Source organism: Salvelinus namaycush, chromosome 17 (genome assembly GCF_016432855.1).
Source record: "Salvelinus namaycush isolate Seneca chromosome 17, SaNama_1.0, whole genome shotgun sequence".
NCBI lineage: Eukaryota > Metazoa > Chordata > Actinopteri > Salmoniformes > Salmonidae > Salvelinus > Salvelinus namaycush.
This window is the reverse complement of record NC_052323.1, coordinates 2942539-2961178: the sequence shown is the minus strand read 5'-3', so window position 1 is coordinate 2961178 and position 18640 is coordinate 2942539. Positions and strand designations below refer to the sequence as shown.

General features: G+C 43.2%; 1 protein-coding gene across 1 annotated transcript in view; it reads left to right on the top strand.

Moving 5' to 3' along the window:
* The window catches only part of zdhhc9 (zinc finger DHHC-type palmitoyltransferase 9), a 42832-nt gene that overhangs the window by 14881 nt on the left and 9311 nt on the right, over positions 1-18640 (top strand). The window contains exons 2-6 of the mRNA XM_039012051.1: positions 5854-6014; positions 11387-11545; positions 13112-13249; positions 15435-15483; positions 16365-16467. Of these exons, the coding sequence (XP_038867979.1) occupies positions 5854-6014; positions 11387-11545; positions 13112-13249; positions 15435-15483; positions 16365-16467 (610 nt within the window). The remainder of the gene's footprint in view (positions 1-5853; positions 6015-11386; positions 11546-13111; positions 13250-15434; positions 15484-16364; positions 16468-18640) is intronic.

The following is an 18640-nucleotide window of genomic DNA, read 5'->3' as shown; positions in this document are numbered from 1 at the left end:
CTGAAAGGCCGCTCAGCAAGGAAGAAGCCACTGCTCCAAAACCGCCATAAAGCCAGACTACGGTTTGCAACTGCACATGGGGACAAAGATTGTAGTTTTTTGGAGAAATGTCCTCTGGTCTGATGAAACAAAAATAGAACTGTTTGGCCATAATGACCATCATTATGTTTGGAGGAAAAAGGGGGAGACTTGCAAGTCGAAGAACACCATCCCAACCGTGAAGCACGGGGGTGGCAGCATCATGTTGCGGGGGTGCTTTGCTGCAGGAGGGACTGGTACACTTCACGAACAAATCTGACTAAGTTACACCAGCTCTGTCAGGAGGAATGGGCCACAATTCACCCAACTTATTGTCGGAAGCTTGTGGAAGGCTACCCAAAATGTTTGACCCAAGTTAAACAATTTAAAGGCAATGCTACCAAACCCTAATTGAGTGTATGTAAACTTCTGACCACTGGGAATGTGATGAAAGAAATAAAAGCTGAAATAAATCATTCTCTCTACTATTATTCTGACATTTCACATTCTTAAAATAAAGTAGTGATCCTAACTGACCTAAGACAGGGAATTCTTACTAGGATTAAATGTCAGGAATTGTGAAAAACTGAGTTTAAATGTATTTGGCTAAGGTGTATGTAAACTTCCGACTTCAACTGTAAGTCTCAAACTTTGATAATTGAGCCCGTTTCATCGACACCACAACACGAAGGGAACAGTTCTTGTTACTTAACGAGTCCTGTACATATCCTCTCCCCTGTGTGTGTGTGTGTGTGAAGTTCAAAGTCTAGATTAGAGAGCCCTCATGCAAATGTTCCTTCCCCTCCAGTAGTTAAAAGTTGGCAGTGAACTTCTCACTCTGCATCAGTTAGCTATTATAATTGGTACCAGAGTGGCGCCTTTGCATTGCAAACATTTCCAGGGGTGATATGTTATCTCTGCTTTCAAGAATTGGCTGTTACAAGATCAGCCTCATGTGTTAGGAAAGTGTGTGGTAACTTTTACAGCATGCATGATGGGCTCTTGGTCCAATTCTAAAGGGATAGAGCAGCGAAATTACAGATTTAGATACCGGTATCTTAAATGAATTGTGTTGCTCAATGACTGATTAATTCAAATGTATGTTTTAGTGCGACGTTCCAAATGCCTGTATCGCAAGAATCAATGATTTTATATATTTTTGGGTCGCAGTGAGGGAGAGGAAGAACAAACAAAAATAATGTATTAAGGGAATATATTAAGAATTACATTAAATAATCTTGACATATTTCCCAGAGGCAAATAATACTGAACTCAGAATCTGATGAGTGTTGAGTCTGAACGAGATTTGACTACGCTGTTGATGTAATAAAAATACATGGCCATGCTTAAATTTGACTGGTTTATCGCATTGTTTTTTAATGATTGACACAAGAAGGAAAAATAACCACTAGAGCCCGACCGATATGCGATTTTTGGATCCCATTTTTAGAGTGGAAATATTTACCGATAACCATTATATCTGTAGATGTATTATTCTAGCTGGAATGGGGGGGCGGGGGGGGGGGGGGGACTATGGAGTGTGCTTAAAACAGACCTACAAAGATAAGCAGACATGTGAGGAAAGAACATTTTTAATGTAAGCACCACAAACAATTTCGGAGCGCCAGAAATACTTTTTTTATTTTTTGAAGAACTGTTACTCTAGTGAAAGGAGGATAAACCGCACCGATTCCAGCCCAAAAAAATGCCTAGGCTCTGAAGACTGAGCTGCCTCATGCTAGCCAGCTGGAAAACAACAACACAGGACACATTTTCAATGTATTGGTGTTTGGTGTTTTAATCAATAGTAGGGCTGTGGCCACTGAATTAGTTCACTCTCTTTTCCGACTGGTGTAGTTATGTTGGGGGATTATGTCCGGTCTTTTTTTTTTAGCTTTTTCTCCGCATCTTATATCGGTCCTTTTCGGTGGATTAAACGTTGATACAAATATTATCGGCTAATATCGGCAGATATCGGTCAACCCATTTTTAAATCGGCCGGGCTCTAAGAACCACCCAAAGCCAAATGTATGGCTCTGGTACCACCCTGGATTTGGCTTCTGGTAATGTCCAGGAATTCCAGGTGATGACAGTGTGACTAGAATGCTCAACCAGTCATCGGTGCTGGAATTATACATAATTGACAGACTGCGAGAGGGCTGAGACCAAGCTTCCTTTTCCTGCCTGCCTCTCCGTTCTCTTAATTCACTTCCTGTCCTCTGTTGTCTGTGATGACTCTGCAGTAATTGAGCAAGCTCTAGGCAACTGTCTCGGGGCTTGAACCAGTGGAAAACTACACTGCTCAAAAAAATAAAGGGAACACTTAAACAACACAATGTAACTCCAAGTCAATCACACTTCTGTGAAATCAAACTGTCCACTTAGGAAGCAACACTGATTGACAATAAATTTCACATGCTGTTGTGCAAATGGAATAGACAAAAGGTGGAAATTATAGGCAATTATCAAGACACCCCCAAAAACGGAATGGTTCTGCAGGTGGTGACCACAGACCACTTCTCAGTTCCTATGCTTCCTGGCTGATGTTTTGGTCACTTTTGAATGCTGGCAGTGCTTTCACTCTAGTGGTAGCATGAGACGGAGTCTACAACCCACACAAGTGGCTCAGGTAGTGCAGTTCATCCAAGATGGCACATCAATGCGAGCTGTGGCAAAAAGGTTTGCTGTGTCTGTCAGCGTAGTGTCCAGAGCATGGAGGCGCTACCAGGAGACAGGCCAGTACATCAGGAGACGTGAAGGAGGCCGTAGGAGGGCAACAACCCAGCAGCAGGACCGCTACCTCCGCCTTAGTGCAAGGAGGTGCACTGCCAGAGCCCTGCAAAATGACCTCCAGCAGGCCACAAATGTGCATGTGTCAGCATATGGTCTCACAAGGGGTCTGAGGATCTCATCTCGGTACCTAATGGCAGTCAGGCTACCTCTGGCGAGCACATGGAGGGCTGTGCGGCCCCACAAAGAAATGCCACCCCACACCATGACTGACCCACCGCCAAACCGGTCATACTGGAGGATGTTGCAGGCAGCAGAACGTTCTCCACGGCGTCTCAGACTCTGTCACGTCTGTCACATGTGCTCATGTGCTCAGTGTGAACCTGCTTTCATCTGTGAAGAGCACAGGGCGCCAGTGGCGAATTTGCCAATCTTGGTGTTCTCTGGCAAATGCCAAACGTCCTGCACGGTGTTGGGCTGTAAGCACAACCCCCACCTGTGGACGTCGGGCCCTCATACCACCCTCATGGAGTCTGTTTCTGACCGTTTGAGCAGACACATGCACATTTGTGGCCTGCTGGAGGTCATTTTGCAGGGCTCTGGCAGTGCACCTCCTTGCACTAAGGCGGAGGTAGCGGTCCTGCTGCTGGGTTGTTGCCCTCCTACGGCCTCCTTCACGTCTCCTGATGTACTGGCCTGTCTCCTGGTAGCGCCTCCATGCTCTGGACACTACGCTGACAGACACAGCAAACCTTTTTGCCACAGCTCGCATTGATGTGCCATCTTGGATGAACTGCACTACCTGAGCCACTTGTGTGGGTTGTAGACTCCGTCTCATGCTACCACTAGAGTGAAAGCACTGCCAGCATTCAAAAGTGACCAAAACATCAGCCAGGAAGCATAGGAACTGAGAAGTGGTCTGTGGTCACCACCTGCAGAACCATTCCGTTTTTGGGGGTGTCTTGATAATTGCCTATAATTTCCACCTTTTGTCTATTCCATTTGCACAACAGCATGTGAAATTTATTGTCAATCAGTGTTGCTTCCTAAGTGGACAGTTTGATTTCACAGAAGTGTGATTGACTTGGAGTTACATTGTGTTGTTTAAGTGTTCCCTTTATTTTTTTGAGCAGTGTATATTGATTGGATGGATCTCTCCCTTTTTATAATTTTTCCCATTAGTGTAGAAAAGGTAGCCTGATCCCAGATCTGTTTGTGCTGTCTTGCCATCTCATATGGTCGTTGTCAAGGCAAAGGAGTTGAACACACCGCAAAAACAGATCTGGAACCAGGTACTGGGGGGAACTTATCGGACCTGTCCTGCAAGTATGGCACCAGTATGCAGACTTACCTGTCTAATCTACATAGTGCCTTTTGCTCTACTAAGAGTTAAAAGGAATAAGTCCTGCAATCAAGTCAATCTGCATAATGTGAAAGGAACAGGTGGACATTGTTACCCTGTTTTTTGTTGGCTCACTCTTGTACACTGTAGCTACACCCCTCCCTTTTAACCTCTTCCTCACTCTTACAGTATGTTTCCACTGGTGTAGGCTAGTGTTTGAGTCAGCATAAAATGGCACCCAAACAAAAAGAGGAAATTGAACATTTTAAATGGGAACTGGAAATGACAGTCGGTGTCCGGGGCTTACATCACAACAGCATTTGTACCATACTGAGTGGGGAGAATGTTTGTTTTTGAACTAGAAAGTATTTTCTTGGATTGATAATGTTTTGGGATTTTGTAGGGAGATCTAGTCTTTATACATCTGGATCCACTAGAAATCTGGTGTTTTGAAAAAATGAGTTCCTTTTTACATACCTCTTGCATAATCAAACCTATATCCTGTTACACCAGGGTTTCGCAAACTCGGTCCTCCGGACCTCAAGGTGTGCACATGTTTGGTTTTTGCTCTAGGACTACACAGGTGATTTTTCAACTAATCATCAAGTAGTGTTATGGCAAAAAAACAAAACGTACCCTTTGGTGATCCCGAGGACCGAGTTTGGGAAACTCTGCGTTACACCATTTGCTCACTGGTACTGATAAAAACACTCACGATGACTCATCACCCATGTGCTGTCTAACATGCAATACTCAGGATTTCTGCCCTGTATGACCACCTCTCCTTTCCAATGCTCCCTTCACAATGAATTATATGTGGCATGTATAGCTCACAAGGTATTAGAAATGTGCTGATAATTCATTATGAAGATGGGAAATGTTATCGTAATGTATTACCCTTACATTATGGATGTGGGATCTCTTCGCACGGGGAAGGAGGAGAGAAGTGCAGCTTTTCTATTAATAGCTCAATGCAGTGGCCTGTGGCGCTTACCAATCTGCCGCAGTACTTTACAGACCACCTTCGCCACCGTGACGGGAAAAAGGCCTTTTTTTAGAGGGGCATCCTGGCTGCAGAATGGTATCCTGACTCTATTGTCAGTTTACACGTGCCAATTTGACTTATGTTAATGCAGCCTCCCCCCCCCCCCCCCCCCTACAGAGAGTGTGAGCATTCAGAAGAGTAAACACGGTCTCCGGCTGTTGTTGATTCTTGGGCCATAGCTGCAATGCGCGTGTGTGTGTGGCCCTAGGGGAAGGGTTTTGCAGACCAGACGGCCCGAACGGCACGTTGCAACAGTGACCTTCTGAACACTGCTCTACAAGAATGTGTACCGGCTTGTTTCTCAGTGCCGACTGTGCAGCGCTTTTGTTGGCAATTATGGGACGCTAATAGCCTCTCGTGTATAAGCAGAGGGATTCTTCCACCCCTGGTGTAGTTGTTATCTTCGCAGCCATATTGTTGTGCTGCCATAAAAGGAAAAATAGATTAGCTCCTGGGTCATGTAAATCCATATTTTAGTTTTGGTATGAAATTGAATGAAAGAAATTGTAATTTTCCACTTAATTCATGAGAATTTGCATCAACATAACTAAACAGAATAATCACCATGGCACGAACTATCCTGCTTTAGCTTGATGTTTTTATGGGTCAATCGCATTATAATCACTCAAGAAGGAGTATTAAGAGAGAACATTGTGTGGTACTTGTGTGTTTGCTTGAATATTGCTATTAACCTATGGTCCTCTTATCACATCTGCAGATGCCCATACCTGGCAATCCACCTGTCCCCTGCCATCCCGGTCTTCGCGATTGTCCTCTTCCTCTTTGTCATGGCCTTGCTGCTAAGGACCAGCTTTAGTGACCCGGGGGTGTTGCCGCGCGCACTTCCCGAGGAGGCCACCTTCATTGAGATGGAAATTGGTGAGTAGTTGACCCATACCTGTGTCATCATCATAATAATTCACACCCATGCTTCCCTCATTCTTCCATAAGCCCTGTAGAGAAAAAAACCCTTAGGCGAGGGTTCCCCAACTGGCGGCCCGCAGGCTGAATTTGGCCGGCGGGTGATTTATTTATTGTAAAAACACCAGTAAATCAGTTCCAAGTGGTTGTAATTTTGGAAATCTGTCCCAAAGTATCCTTACGCATAATAGAGAGATATACAGTGGGGAGAACAAGTATTTGATACACTGCCGATTTTGCAGGTTTTCCTGCTTACAAAGCATGTAGAGGTCTGTAATTTTTTATCATAGGTACACTTCAACTGTGAGAGACGGAATCTAAAACAAAAATCCAGAAAATCACATTGTATGATTTTTAAGTAATTAATTTGCATTTTATTGCATGACATAAGTATTTGATCACCTACCAACCAGTAAGAATTCCGGCTCTCACAGACCTGTTAGTTTTTCTTTAAGAAGCCCTCCTGTTCTCCACTCATTACCTGTATTAACTGAACCTGTTTGAACTCGTTACCTGTATAAAAGACACCTGTCCACACACTCAATCAAACAGACTCCAACCTCTCCACAATGGCCAAGACCAGACTACAATTGTAGACCTGCACAAGGCTGGGATGGGCTACAGGACAATAGGCAAGCAGCTTGGTGAGAAGGCAACAACTGTTGGCTCAATTATTAGAAAATGGAAGAAGTTCAAGATGACGGTCAATCACCCTCGGTCTGGGGCTCCATGCAAGATCTCACCTTGTGGGGCATCAATGATCATGAGGAAGGTGAGGGATCAGCCCAGAACTACACGGCAGGACCTAGTCAATGACCTGAAGAGAGCTGGGACCACAGTCTCAAAGAAAACCATTAGTAACACACTACACCGTCATGGATTATAATCCTGCAGCGCACGCAAGGTTCCCCTGCTCAAGCCAGCACATGTCCAGGCCCGTCTGAAGTTTGCCAATGACCATCTGGATGATCCAGAGGAGGAATGGGAGAAGGTCATGTGGTCTGATGAGACAAATATAGAGCTTTTTGGTCTAAACTCCACTCGCTGTGTTTGGAGGAAGAAGGATGAGTACAACCCCAAGAACACCATCCCAACCGTGAAGCATGGAGGTGGAAACATCATTCTTTGGGGATGCTTTTCTGCAAAGGGGACAGGACGACTGCACCGTATTGAGGGGAGGATGGATGGGGCCATGTATCGCGAGATCTTGGCCAACAACCTCCTTCCCTCAGTAAGAGCATTGAAGATGGGTCGTGGCTGGGTCTTCCAGCATGACAATGACCCGAAACACACAGCCAGGGCAACTAAGGAGTGGCTCCGTAAGAAGCATCTCAAGGTCCTGGAGTGGCCTAGCCAGTCTCCAGACCTGAACCCAATAGAAAATCTTTGGAGGGAGCTGAAAGTCCGTATTGCCCAGCGACAGCCCCGAAACCTGAAGGATCTGGAGGTCTGTATGGAGGAGTGGGCCAAAATCCCTGCTGCAGTGTGTGCAAACCTGGTCAAGAACTACAGGAAACTTATGATCTCTGTAATTGCAAACAAAGGTTTCTGTACCAAATATTAAGTTCTGCTTTTCTGATGTATCAAATACTTATGTCATGCAATAAAATGCAAATTAATTACTTAAAAATCATACAATGTGATTTTCTGGATTTTTGTTTTAGATTCCGTCTCTCACAGTTGAAGTGTACCTATGATAAAAATTACAGACCTCTACATGCTTTGTAAGTAGGAAAACCTGCAAAATCGGCAGTGTATCAAATACTTGTTCTCCCCACTGTATGTGATCGTATACAAATGTAAGCAAGGTTTGACATGGTTACGTTTTAGTCAAATACACTGCTCAAAAAAATAAAGGGAACACTTAAACAACACAATGTAACTCCAAGTCAATCACACTTCTGTGAAATCAAACTGTCCACTTAGGAAGCAACACTGATTGACAATAAGTTGCACATGCTGTTTATAGGCAATTAGCAAGACACCCCCAATAAAGGAGTGATTCTGCAGGTGGTGACCACAGACCACTTCTCAGTTCCTATGCTTCCTGGCTGATGTTTTGGTCACTTTTGAATGCTGGCGGTGCTCTCACTCTAGTGGTAGCATGAGACGGAGTCTACAACCCACACAAGTGGCTCAGGTAGTGCAGCTCATCCAGGATGGCACATCAATGCGAGCTGTGGCAAGAAGGTTTGCTGTGTCTGTCAGCGTAGTGTCCAGAGCTTGGAGGCGCTACCAGGAGACAGGCCAGTACATCAGGAGACGTGGAGGAGGCCATAGGAGGGCAACAACCCAGCAGCAGGACCGCTACCTCCGCCTTTGTGCAAGGAGTAGCACTGCCAGAGCCCTGCAAAATGACCTCCAGCAGGCCACAAATGTGCATGTGTCTGCTCAAACGGTCAGACACAGACTCCATGAGGGTGGTATGAGGGCCTGACGTCCACAGGTGGGGGTTGTGCTTACAGCCCCCCTCTACAGCCTCTCTGTCTGGGCGGTGAAGATTCACATTGCCCTCCGTGTCACCATTCTCTCTCGTTACGGTCTAGAGGCGTGGGTGGGGGGACTGGTAAGAGGCCCTCTCCAGATGACAGAAGAGGGCTGTAAATGATTGCCGCTGCTGCAGGTGGTCCACTGGAAGTGCCTGGGCTGGCAGCACTCCCTTTGTCACGGCTTTGACTCGAGCGTTCCAGTCAGAAAACACTGAGATGCATGCTAACAGCTATTGGGCTAACATGCTATTGCCTATTGGGACAATATGCTCCCTTTGTGACGGCTCTGACACAGGCCTTCCAGTCTGACTCCATAGAGATACATGCTAATGGCTATTTAGCTAACATGCTATTTACTGTTGGGCTAACATGCTATTTACTGTTGGGCTAACATGCTATTTACTGTTGGGCTAACATGCTATTTACTGTTGGGCTAACATGCTATTTACTGTTGGGCTAACATGCTAATGGATTTGGGATAACGTTCTCATGTTTGGGCTAACAATGGCCGCAATGGCACTACTTAGAACAGCGAGGCCGTTCAGTTTGTGTGACATTACCTTGTTTAGCATATGGAGTATGTTGAGCCACAGATTGTGTTTTGTTGGCGTGCATCGATCTTTCCCTGATGACAGATTTTTCGCTCCTCCCAAACTTGTCTTCGTCATTGTAAACTAGTACAGAGCCCACACACATACCACACCTTCTCATAAAATGACAAGAGATAAATCGCTCAAATGACAAAAATAAATCACATCCTCATCAAGCTGTTCAAATGTGTTTATAAGTAGAAAGTGGTTTGATTCACTTGTGATTTGATTTGTTAAAAGCCTGGTGTTTCTTTAAATGTTTGTTCACTATGTGAAGAAGACATTTGACCGCCATCTTGTGTGCTATACACTATTGATTTGGCCTGTTCAGTGTTGACTTTTTTTCATCAATGGCGGTAGCAAAATCCGTAAAAATATATTCTGCTTCCTTGCTAGCGTCTTGCTGCTTTAACCATGCAAAGACTTTGGAAGTGTTATGAGGTGGTATGGCCTCAATGCTTTCGAACTGTAAATGTTCTATTTGGGTCAAGTTGTGCTGTCTCTTCACCTATCCTAGCAGTAATTCCTACTGGCAGTATTCAGTCATGTTATTCCATTTATTAAAATGAACCATAAAGGAAAGGTTCAACCATTTTGAATGTATTATGTTATATTTTCTGATTGATCTGTCGATTTTCTGGATCATTTCGTGTTTTCATGTGTATCTTGGTTATTGACGTAGCAACGTGATAAAGTCGCTCACACTGGATGTTAATAGGAATACGACTTTTAGATCACGAAAACGTCTAATTTCAGATTTCAATACTGGCTGATTTTCATTACTCGGGAGGATGTCTTCTCTCGAATGAGCAATTTCTCAATACATGTTTTTATTTAACGTAGGGTATAACACATTTTTCCTATTTTTCTGTCTCTAGTCTAGTGACTTGCATGGTGCCGTTGCCAGATATATTATAGAAATGAACAGAGGAAGGGGTTACGCCCCACCAGGCATGACTGACCAATCGCGTTCACGTTGTCATGCTGCGTCTCGCGGTTGCTAAGCTATTCGTCACGCAATCCCTTCTCAACGTGTATGTCGAAACGTGCCTATCACGATTCCAACGCTATACGATACTACAGATAGCCAGTTCATTATTTCACATCTCATGTTTTATACTTATTGTTGAAGAAATTCGTGTTAATGTTGGGGGTTTTGAGCTAGCGCCCAATAGACTCACATTGAAGGGGAGAGCTTCTTGTCCCAGAATCGTCCAGAATGCACCGAGCGGCCCATTGACGTAACATGGCAACGTTTTCCCATCTCAAAAGTATATAAATTATGCTGTTGAGCATGTTCGACTCCACTCTGAGGCACATCGATATTCAGGTTGAACATGGTGAGATTGTAGACTTCTAAATTGATAGTGCAGTTTAGTTAGGCGATTTTACAGTTAACCAGCAATGTTACATGCGGATATTGTCTTTGGTGTTGTTGGCCAGCCAGCCCATAGAGAGCATTGCAACAGATTCCCACAGCTATTTCCCATGTTGCTACCAACGTCATAACCCCAAAATGAAACATTTGTTCACAATAAGTGTTATTTAACACTGTAAATTTAAAGGAAGAAGTGGATTTTTCCTTTAAGAGATTCATGTTACTGTAAACAGTACTACATACCCTGACACAACAAGACCCATCGTCCCAGGTCCAGGTTAATAAGTAAAAATAACAGTCCTGCTATGATAAAACATGGTAAATAACTGACCGGTGTGTGTGGAACCTTGGGCTGTAGCGACTGTGTTATTCACTGACATTCTCAAGGTTCGACGATTCACATTTGTGTGTGCTTCCAAAGCCCTTCATTTTTAACCGCCATTTTGGCTCTAAACTCACGGCTTCACTGTGTAGATATTCAACCCAATTGGAACCTCGATTTCCACCAGCTTTGAATACAATACTTTGAAGTGTGGCGATGGAGCTAGCAACAGGCAATGCAATAGAATTGATGCTCGACTATATGATTGTGTGTGTGGTAGCGGCACTCTGGGTCAATTGTTTAAATTCTGGTATATTTAGTTGACTTAATGTAATTTGCCTGTGGTCGATCTATGACTCCTTACTTGTTAAATGCGGATCATCATCCATGATTAAGACATGTCTGAAGCCAAATTATCATTATTCTTGGTTTAAAGGCAATTTAGGCTTAACCTGTATGTGAAACTTGCACTACACAGTATGAACATGAATAGATATGACTCCATTGTTAACTGAGTATGATCCCAAATGGCCACCTTTTTGTTGTCTCAGAGGCGGCTAATGGGAACGTCCCGGCTGGGCAGCGGCCTCCACCTCGGATCCGCAACGTCCAAATCAACGGGCAGATCGTCAAACTGAAGTACTGCTACACCTGCAAGATCTTCCGACCGCCTCGCGCCTCACACTGCAGTATCTGTGACAACTGTGTGGGTAAGAGCGAGCACTCTTCTCCCTTCAGTCAATTCATCTTATTCTTGTCATGAAAGAGACTCAGTCTGAAAATAACATACACATTTTACACATACATTTCAATTCAATCAGAGACGGGGTATTGTTTGAAAACAAGCTTTTTTTTATCAGCGTGTGAAGGACACATTCTGCTGATGCAAGTTTTTATTTGTTTGCTCAAGCCTTGACCTTACCTACATTTATTTTTCAGTGTTTTAGAACATTTTATTGGAAATAGTTTTAATCTGAAGGTTTATTGATAAGTTCTATATCCGGAGATGGACATTCTATAGCTGAATGGGTTTCCATTGGGGATTTGGAATGCTGGCGTATTTTATTCGTTCTCCCCAGTTCTCTACAAAGCACTCTTTGGATTGTTGCTTGAGGATAGTTTTTCACGTGTGTGCATGAACATGTCAAGCCTTCGGCAGAATAACAGTATTTTGGCTAGTCATGATTGAACCATGCATTTGGCCTTTAAACATCAGTTATTGTGTATGATCCCCCCCCCCCCCCAATCTGTGTGGGGCCAGTGCACTTGCTGCAGTCTGTATCACACACAACCAGCATGACACAGCAACCTGGGCCAGCCAGCCAGCCTCCTTATGGGAAAGGTGGGGCTCAGGCCCCTCCACTCTGCAGTAAGGGCTCAATATGATCAATGAATTAATAAAGGCTGTCGGTTTAATGGTCATCCAGTCTTTGCACAGGAGTTGGACAAAATAAAAGACATGACCTTTCTTCAATGCAATTAAGTCTGTTGCAGTATTGTAGTGAATAAAAATATAGATTTTTCACATATTGGAGTAAAACTAGTGGGTGTGGTTAATAGCTGGAAGGAAGGTGTTTTCAATGAACCTGTCGTGTGTGTGTGTGTGGTGCGTTGTGCCATACAATATTTAGTAGTTGATTATACACACTGGGCTCCTTTCTATATACAGTACATCAACAGATCATATTTATGGTTTTTCCTCATTCCAGATATGCTTCAATGCAGAAGTGCCCCACCTGCATGCTGTCATCATATATATTTGAACGTGTACGTGTTGTCTGCCACAGGGAGAAAAGTGTAAAGCCAGATTTTTTTCCTCTGTAAAGCTGCCTGACCCTGGATAGCTTCACTCTGGCTCTGGTCCTAGTGTAAATGAAGAAACAGTGGTCACTATATTTAGATCAGTGAAAAAGGAATTATAGGGAAACGGCTCTTATTTCCTGTCAAAACTGTGTGCATGTCTTTGAGGGATTGTGACCTATTGTAGCAGAGGACATGGGCTAATAGCTACTTTACCTTTGTTGAACTTGGTTCTTATTGTCAGAATTCGTTTTCAATGACTACCTAGCTAAATAAAAAAATAAAAATTTCATTTTTGTTCAGCCTTTAACCAGCAGAACTTTGGGGAAGGGTCTATCCAACGCACTCATTTACATCTCCAAGTTAAATTGAACTTAGTTTGTGTCTGTGTTGAAATGTGCATTTGATCCCGTGGCCACAGAACCTCTTCCCTCTCCTCTCCATCTTTGACCTCCTCCCGCTCCTCTTTTCTACAGATCGTTTTGACCATCACTGCCCCTGGGTGGGCAACTGTGTGGGCAAGAGGAACTACCGCTACTTCTACCTGTTCACTCTGTCCCTGTCCCTGCTTACCATCTACATCTTCACCTTCGCCATCGTACACGTGGTGATGCGTGAGTACTGTTGTTCCTTCATAGTTTCGCAACGTATGTGTCAGTCAAGACCAGAGCAGAATACAATAACAAAAAGCAAATGTAGATTCAGGTCAGTTTCAGACCATGACAGTACTTTAAGACTGTGTTTACAGATTGGGCGATAGGAAATTCACAGGTGTGTGCGGGAAACCGTCACTCTTGACAGTTGAGAGAATGTAATCGATCTGGAAGGGTCAGTGAGAGAGTGAGGGATGCGGACTAAATATGATGAAAAAGAGACCTAGTTCAGCTGAGGCTTGACTGGAGCGTGAAGTGACATGCAACAGTAACTGCCTGGATGACCCACTTACACACACACACTTCCCTTTGGTCTGTTCCTATATGTGGGACTTTACAGACAGCGAGATGGCAGGGAAAAGCAGAGTTACAGTCAGGATAATTGGCTCCAGGCTTGTGATCTTAATTCAAGCCACAAGCCAAGCCACTGTCAATGACATTCCTAATTTTAATGAATAGTTTCTTTTTTTAATGGTGGAGCGAGTGAGTGAGTGAGGGGAACATGTAAGTGTATGTCTTGGAGCTTATTAGGAGAGTGTGTGTGTGTGTGTGTGTGCGTGCACACTCTTGTACCGTGCGTTTGGAAAGTATTCAGATCCCTTGACTTTTTTCACATTTTGTTACGTTATTCTAAAATGAATTAAATAAAAATAAATCCTTAGCAATATACACTCAATACCCCAAAATGACAAAGCAAAAACAGGTTTTTAGACATTTTTGCTAATTTATAAAAAACAGAAACCTTTACATAAGTATTCAGACCCTTTGCTATGAGACTTGAAATTGAGCTCCGGTCCATCCTGTTTCCATTGATCATCCTTGAGATGTTTCTACAACTTGATTTGGAGTCCAACTGTGGTAAATTCAATTGATTGGACATGATTTGGAAAGGCACACACCTGTCTATATAAGGTCCCACAGTTGACAGTGCATGTCAGAGCACAGATCTGGGGAAGGGTACCAAAACATTTCTGCAGCATTGAAGGTCCCCAAGAATGCAGTGGTCTCCATTCTTAAATGGAAGAAAATTGGAACCACCAAGACTCTTCCTAGAGCTGGCCGCCCGGCCAAACTGAGCAATCGGGGGAGAAGGGCCTTGGTCAGGGAGGTAAGCAAGAAATCGATGGTCACTCTGACAGAGCTCCGGAGGTCCTCTGTGGAGATGGGAGAACCTTCCAGAAGCACAACGATCTCTGCAGGTTTCCACCAGTTAGGCCTTTATGGTACGGTGGCCAGACGGAAGCCACTCCGCAGTAGAATGCACAGAAAAGCCTGCTTGGAGTTTGCATAAAGGCACCTAAAGATTCTCAGACAATGAGAAACAAGATGCTCTGGTCTGATGACACCAAGATTGACCTCTTTGGCCTGAATACCAAGCATCACGTCAGGAGGAAACCTGGCACCATCCCTACGGTGCAGCACGGTGGTGGCAGCATCATGCTGTGTGGATGTTTTTCAGCGGCAGGTTCCTGGGAGACTAGTCAGGATCGAAGCAAAGATGAAGGGAGTAAAGTACATAGAGATCCTTGATGAAAACCTGCTCCAGAGCACTCAGGACCTCAGACTGGGGAGATTTAGGTTTACCTTCCAACAGGACAACGACCCTAAGCACTCATCCAAGACAATGTAGGAGTAGCTTTGGAACTAATCCCTGAATGTCTGAGTGGCCCTGCCAGAGCCCGGACTTGAACCTGATCGAACATCCCTGGAGAGACCTGAAAGACCTGTGCAGTGACGCTCCCCATCCAACCTGACAGAGCTTGAGAGGATCTGCAGAGAAGAATGGGAGACACTCACCAAATACAGGTGTGCCAAGCTTGTAGCGTCAGACCCAAAAGACTTGAGGCTGTAATCGCTGCCAAAGGTGCTTCAACAAAGTACTGAGTAAAATGTCTAAATACTTATGTAAATGTGATATTTCAGTTTATTTTTAATATGTTTGCAGAAATGTCTAAAAACCTGATTTTGATTTTGTCATTATGGGGGTATTGTGTGTAGATTTATGAGGGGAAAAAACAATCAATTTTAATCAATTTGAAAATAAGGCTAACTAACAAAGTGGAAAATGTCAAGGGGTCTGAATACTTTCCGAGTGCACTGTATGTGCTCCACAGAACATTCTTTAACTATGTGCTCCTCTCTACAGGCTCGGTGGACTCTGGGTTTGTGAAGACACTACAAGACACACCTGGGACATATCCTTTCAGTTCCACATAAATCTACAGTTCATAATACCATCTGTTTATAGACCCATAGGGCCACCGTAGTTTACTTTTTAAACCTAAAATAATCAGACATTCATAATTATCATAAGATAGACAGATTTTAGTTTGAGTCAAATCATGTTAAATGGAGTCATCCCTGAGGCATTTAACATAAAATGATCTAATAAATCAGTAGTGATTGCATGTTCGACAAAGACCTATCCTTGACCTGTGGACTTACATGCTGACCGGACACGTTGCGTGCGCGAGCGTCGCAAAATAAATTTAGAAATCCATGTTATTCAATTATTGCACCCACACTGCTCGCGCGCCAACGAGCGTCTGCGATGCCAAGGGCTAAAATATAACTCCTTTCTATTTCTGACGCATACCCACGTGGGTGATTGAAAGACTAAATGTTTTGCCGGTTGTCGTGGTAATACTATGAAAGTGTAGATGCCAAAAATCACCATATAAGTTCAAAGATGATAAGGCCTGGAAGGAGGAGAGATGACTAGAAACGATTCGGTTGACCGTTTTATGTGTGGATTAATTGTCGGATTAGAAGACCTTGTGCATTTCAGGTAAAATAACAACTCAATGTTTATATCCCAGGTGCAAGCTAACTAGCAAGTGCAAGCTAACTAGCTAAATTGCCATACATGTTTAATGCTTTTCGACCTGTCCCCAAATGAATGTCATTGGTTCAGAGTTTGTTTTGATATTTTAACCTGCGTGTCGTGATCGCGTTTGATGTAGGGGGACAAAATACATTTGTGCACGATGGCGCACGCGCGCAGCCAGTTTTGGTTCCGTGTTAGAGCTTGTAGTACTGTTACTGTATCTGTCCTGTTTCTTTAACCCCATCCCACTGTGCTGGAAGTGTTGGTGTGCTTCTTCACCTTGTGGTCAGTAGTGGGACTGACGGGCTTCCATTCTTATCTTATCTCCCTCAACCAGACCACCAATGAGGATGTGAGTATATCTCTTCTCTACCATTCACTACTCCTATTACAGGGGCTGTGTCTCAACAGTTTAAACTGTCTGCCTTTCCTCTTTTATCCAGCACTGGTGATTATGGAGATAAGGAAGGAAGGATGTTTTAGATTATTTACACAGCTGGTAGTCTCAGAAATCATGAGGGATTCTCTTGGTAACTTCGAAAAGGGAAAAAAAAATCCAGGAAGGGTCCTCCTCAGACTGACAACTCTCCCAACAAATCATGAGATTGGGTAGGCGGGGCTTAAAATGCAGACAGCAATTGTGCTTATGAAAAAGTCTTACCATAGCCTGTAGGCAGATATGACAGAACGTTGCAATTTGAAACCAAAGTTTGCAGGCCAAACCTTTGCAGTAGTTTTATTCAAGGTTGACGCAAACTAGCCACTTGCGAAATGCACTTATTCAAAATATTCGAGATACTATTTTGTGTCTGGGGGATGTTTACGCTAGGGCAACAAGCGGATAAGGCAGTGACGTAAGAAGGATGTCACACCTTTCCTCTATGCTAAACTGATGTTGTCTAAGTACAGGCGTGCATGTTGGAACATTGGCACGTTGTAGGAGGCAGCTTGTCTCTGTAGAGACTACAGTCGGGACTCGAGTTAAAGTTTTTACATTCCCACAGATCTGGGATCAGATTAACGCTACCCCTAATCCTAAACTTAACCATAATGCAATAAGACCTGACCCTGTGTCAGTTGTTAGGAGCTGCTTCACGCCAGGGTTCTGTTTAAATGCTGAAAGTGGAGTGCTAACATGGCATGGCTGGAAAGATAAATATACACTCAGGGTGGGTGATGTAAACACTCCAAAGTTCTCCAGTCAGCTGTCACCTTGGCAACCACACACCCTTTTTTTCCCTTTATAGCCTTGGCGGGGGTGGGGGGGGGGGGATTCAATCAAATACACCATGGAAATATTTACTCAGTGTCTTTGTTTTCAAATGCAGACACAGACTTCTTATTCTGATGAATGCAAGGCTCTGAGGGAAATCTACCTGTACCAGTCGTAGGTTTTTATACAGTACCCAAGACGAGTGTGATTTTATGACCATGGGGGGAAAAGCTTTACTGCCTAAATATGGCAATGCAGAAGTGATTCAATTCTAATTTCAAGTTTGATTAATGACTACATAGCAGTCTTAGACACTCAAATCCATTGGTATTACATAAACAATAAATCATCAAGTTTACAAAAACATATTGAATAGTGAGGGCAATTCCATGGTAACATAATGACAAAACCATTAAACAAAAGTTTAACAAACCATACAACTCTATGCACAATGACTACTTTCAACCATTTCCAATGAAAATTGTACAAAAACACATTTACTTGAACAACTGTGCAGATGTACATTTCTGTAACAGAATGATGGTAAAAAAAATGCCCTCCATTTGTGACCAAGTTTTCCAAAAACTCAGTTAAATGTCTATTCTGAATTAAGATTCAAAGATATCCGCAAAAATAATGGGATGTAAAAGCTATGATATGACACCTTGAGTTTGAAAAAAATCTATTTTGGTAAGTGAAGTGGATTAACACCTGATAACAGAATGACGGTAACCGAATAGGTCCTGATTTGTACTATACAGAAATGCATCATGATGGATATGCGATGCGTTCGTTGATGTATCCTGAATAGGTACACAAAGGTAGAAAAATGTAATTTCCTCCTTTACATGTTTGGGTATTTTTTGACACCGTTATTGAGGTATTTGTATTGTTTTGTACATTCAGTGTATATCTGAGGTCTAACCTCCTGAAAGGACCTGTCTAGTATATTTCTGAACACCCTTAAGGATTTCTGTTTCCATTACATTCACCAGCAGGTAGGGTTTCAAAGGGAGGGTATATTACTGGGAACCTAAGTTTACCAGTAAACAACCAGAATTTTGGTAACTTGTGATTTTTGGTGGGAATTTTATCAATGACATCTAGTGGCCTTTTTGGGTACTTCAGGTAGTCTGTAATTATCTCTGGCCCCCTGTGTGGCCTTATCACCTGTAAAATATATAAAATAAGATTACTTTAAAATAAAAAATATAACAAAGCTGTAAAGCATCATCCTAACTATAAACCATAAACATAGTAAATACTATTGATGTCTAATATGAGGATTTCAGCATGAAATATTCTTTATATT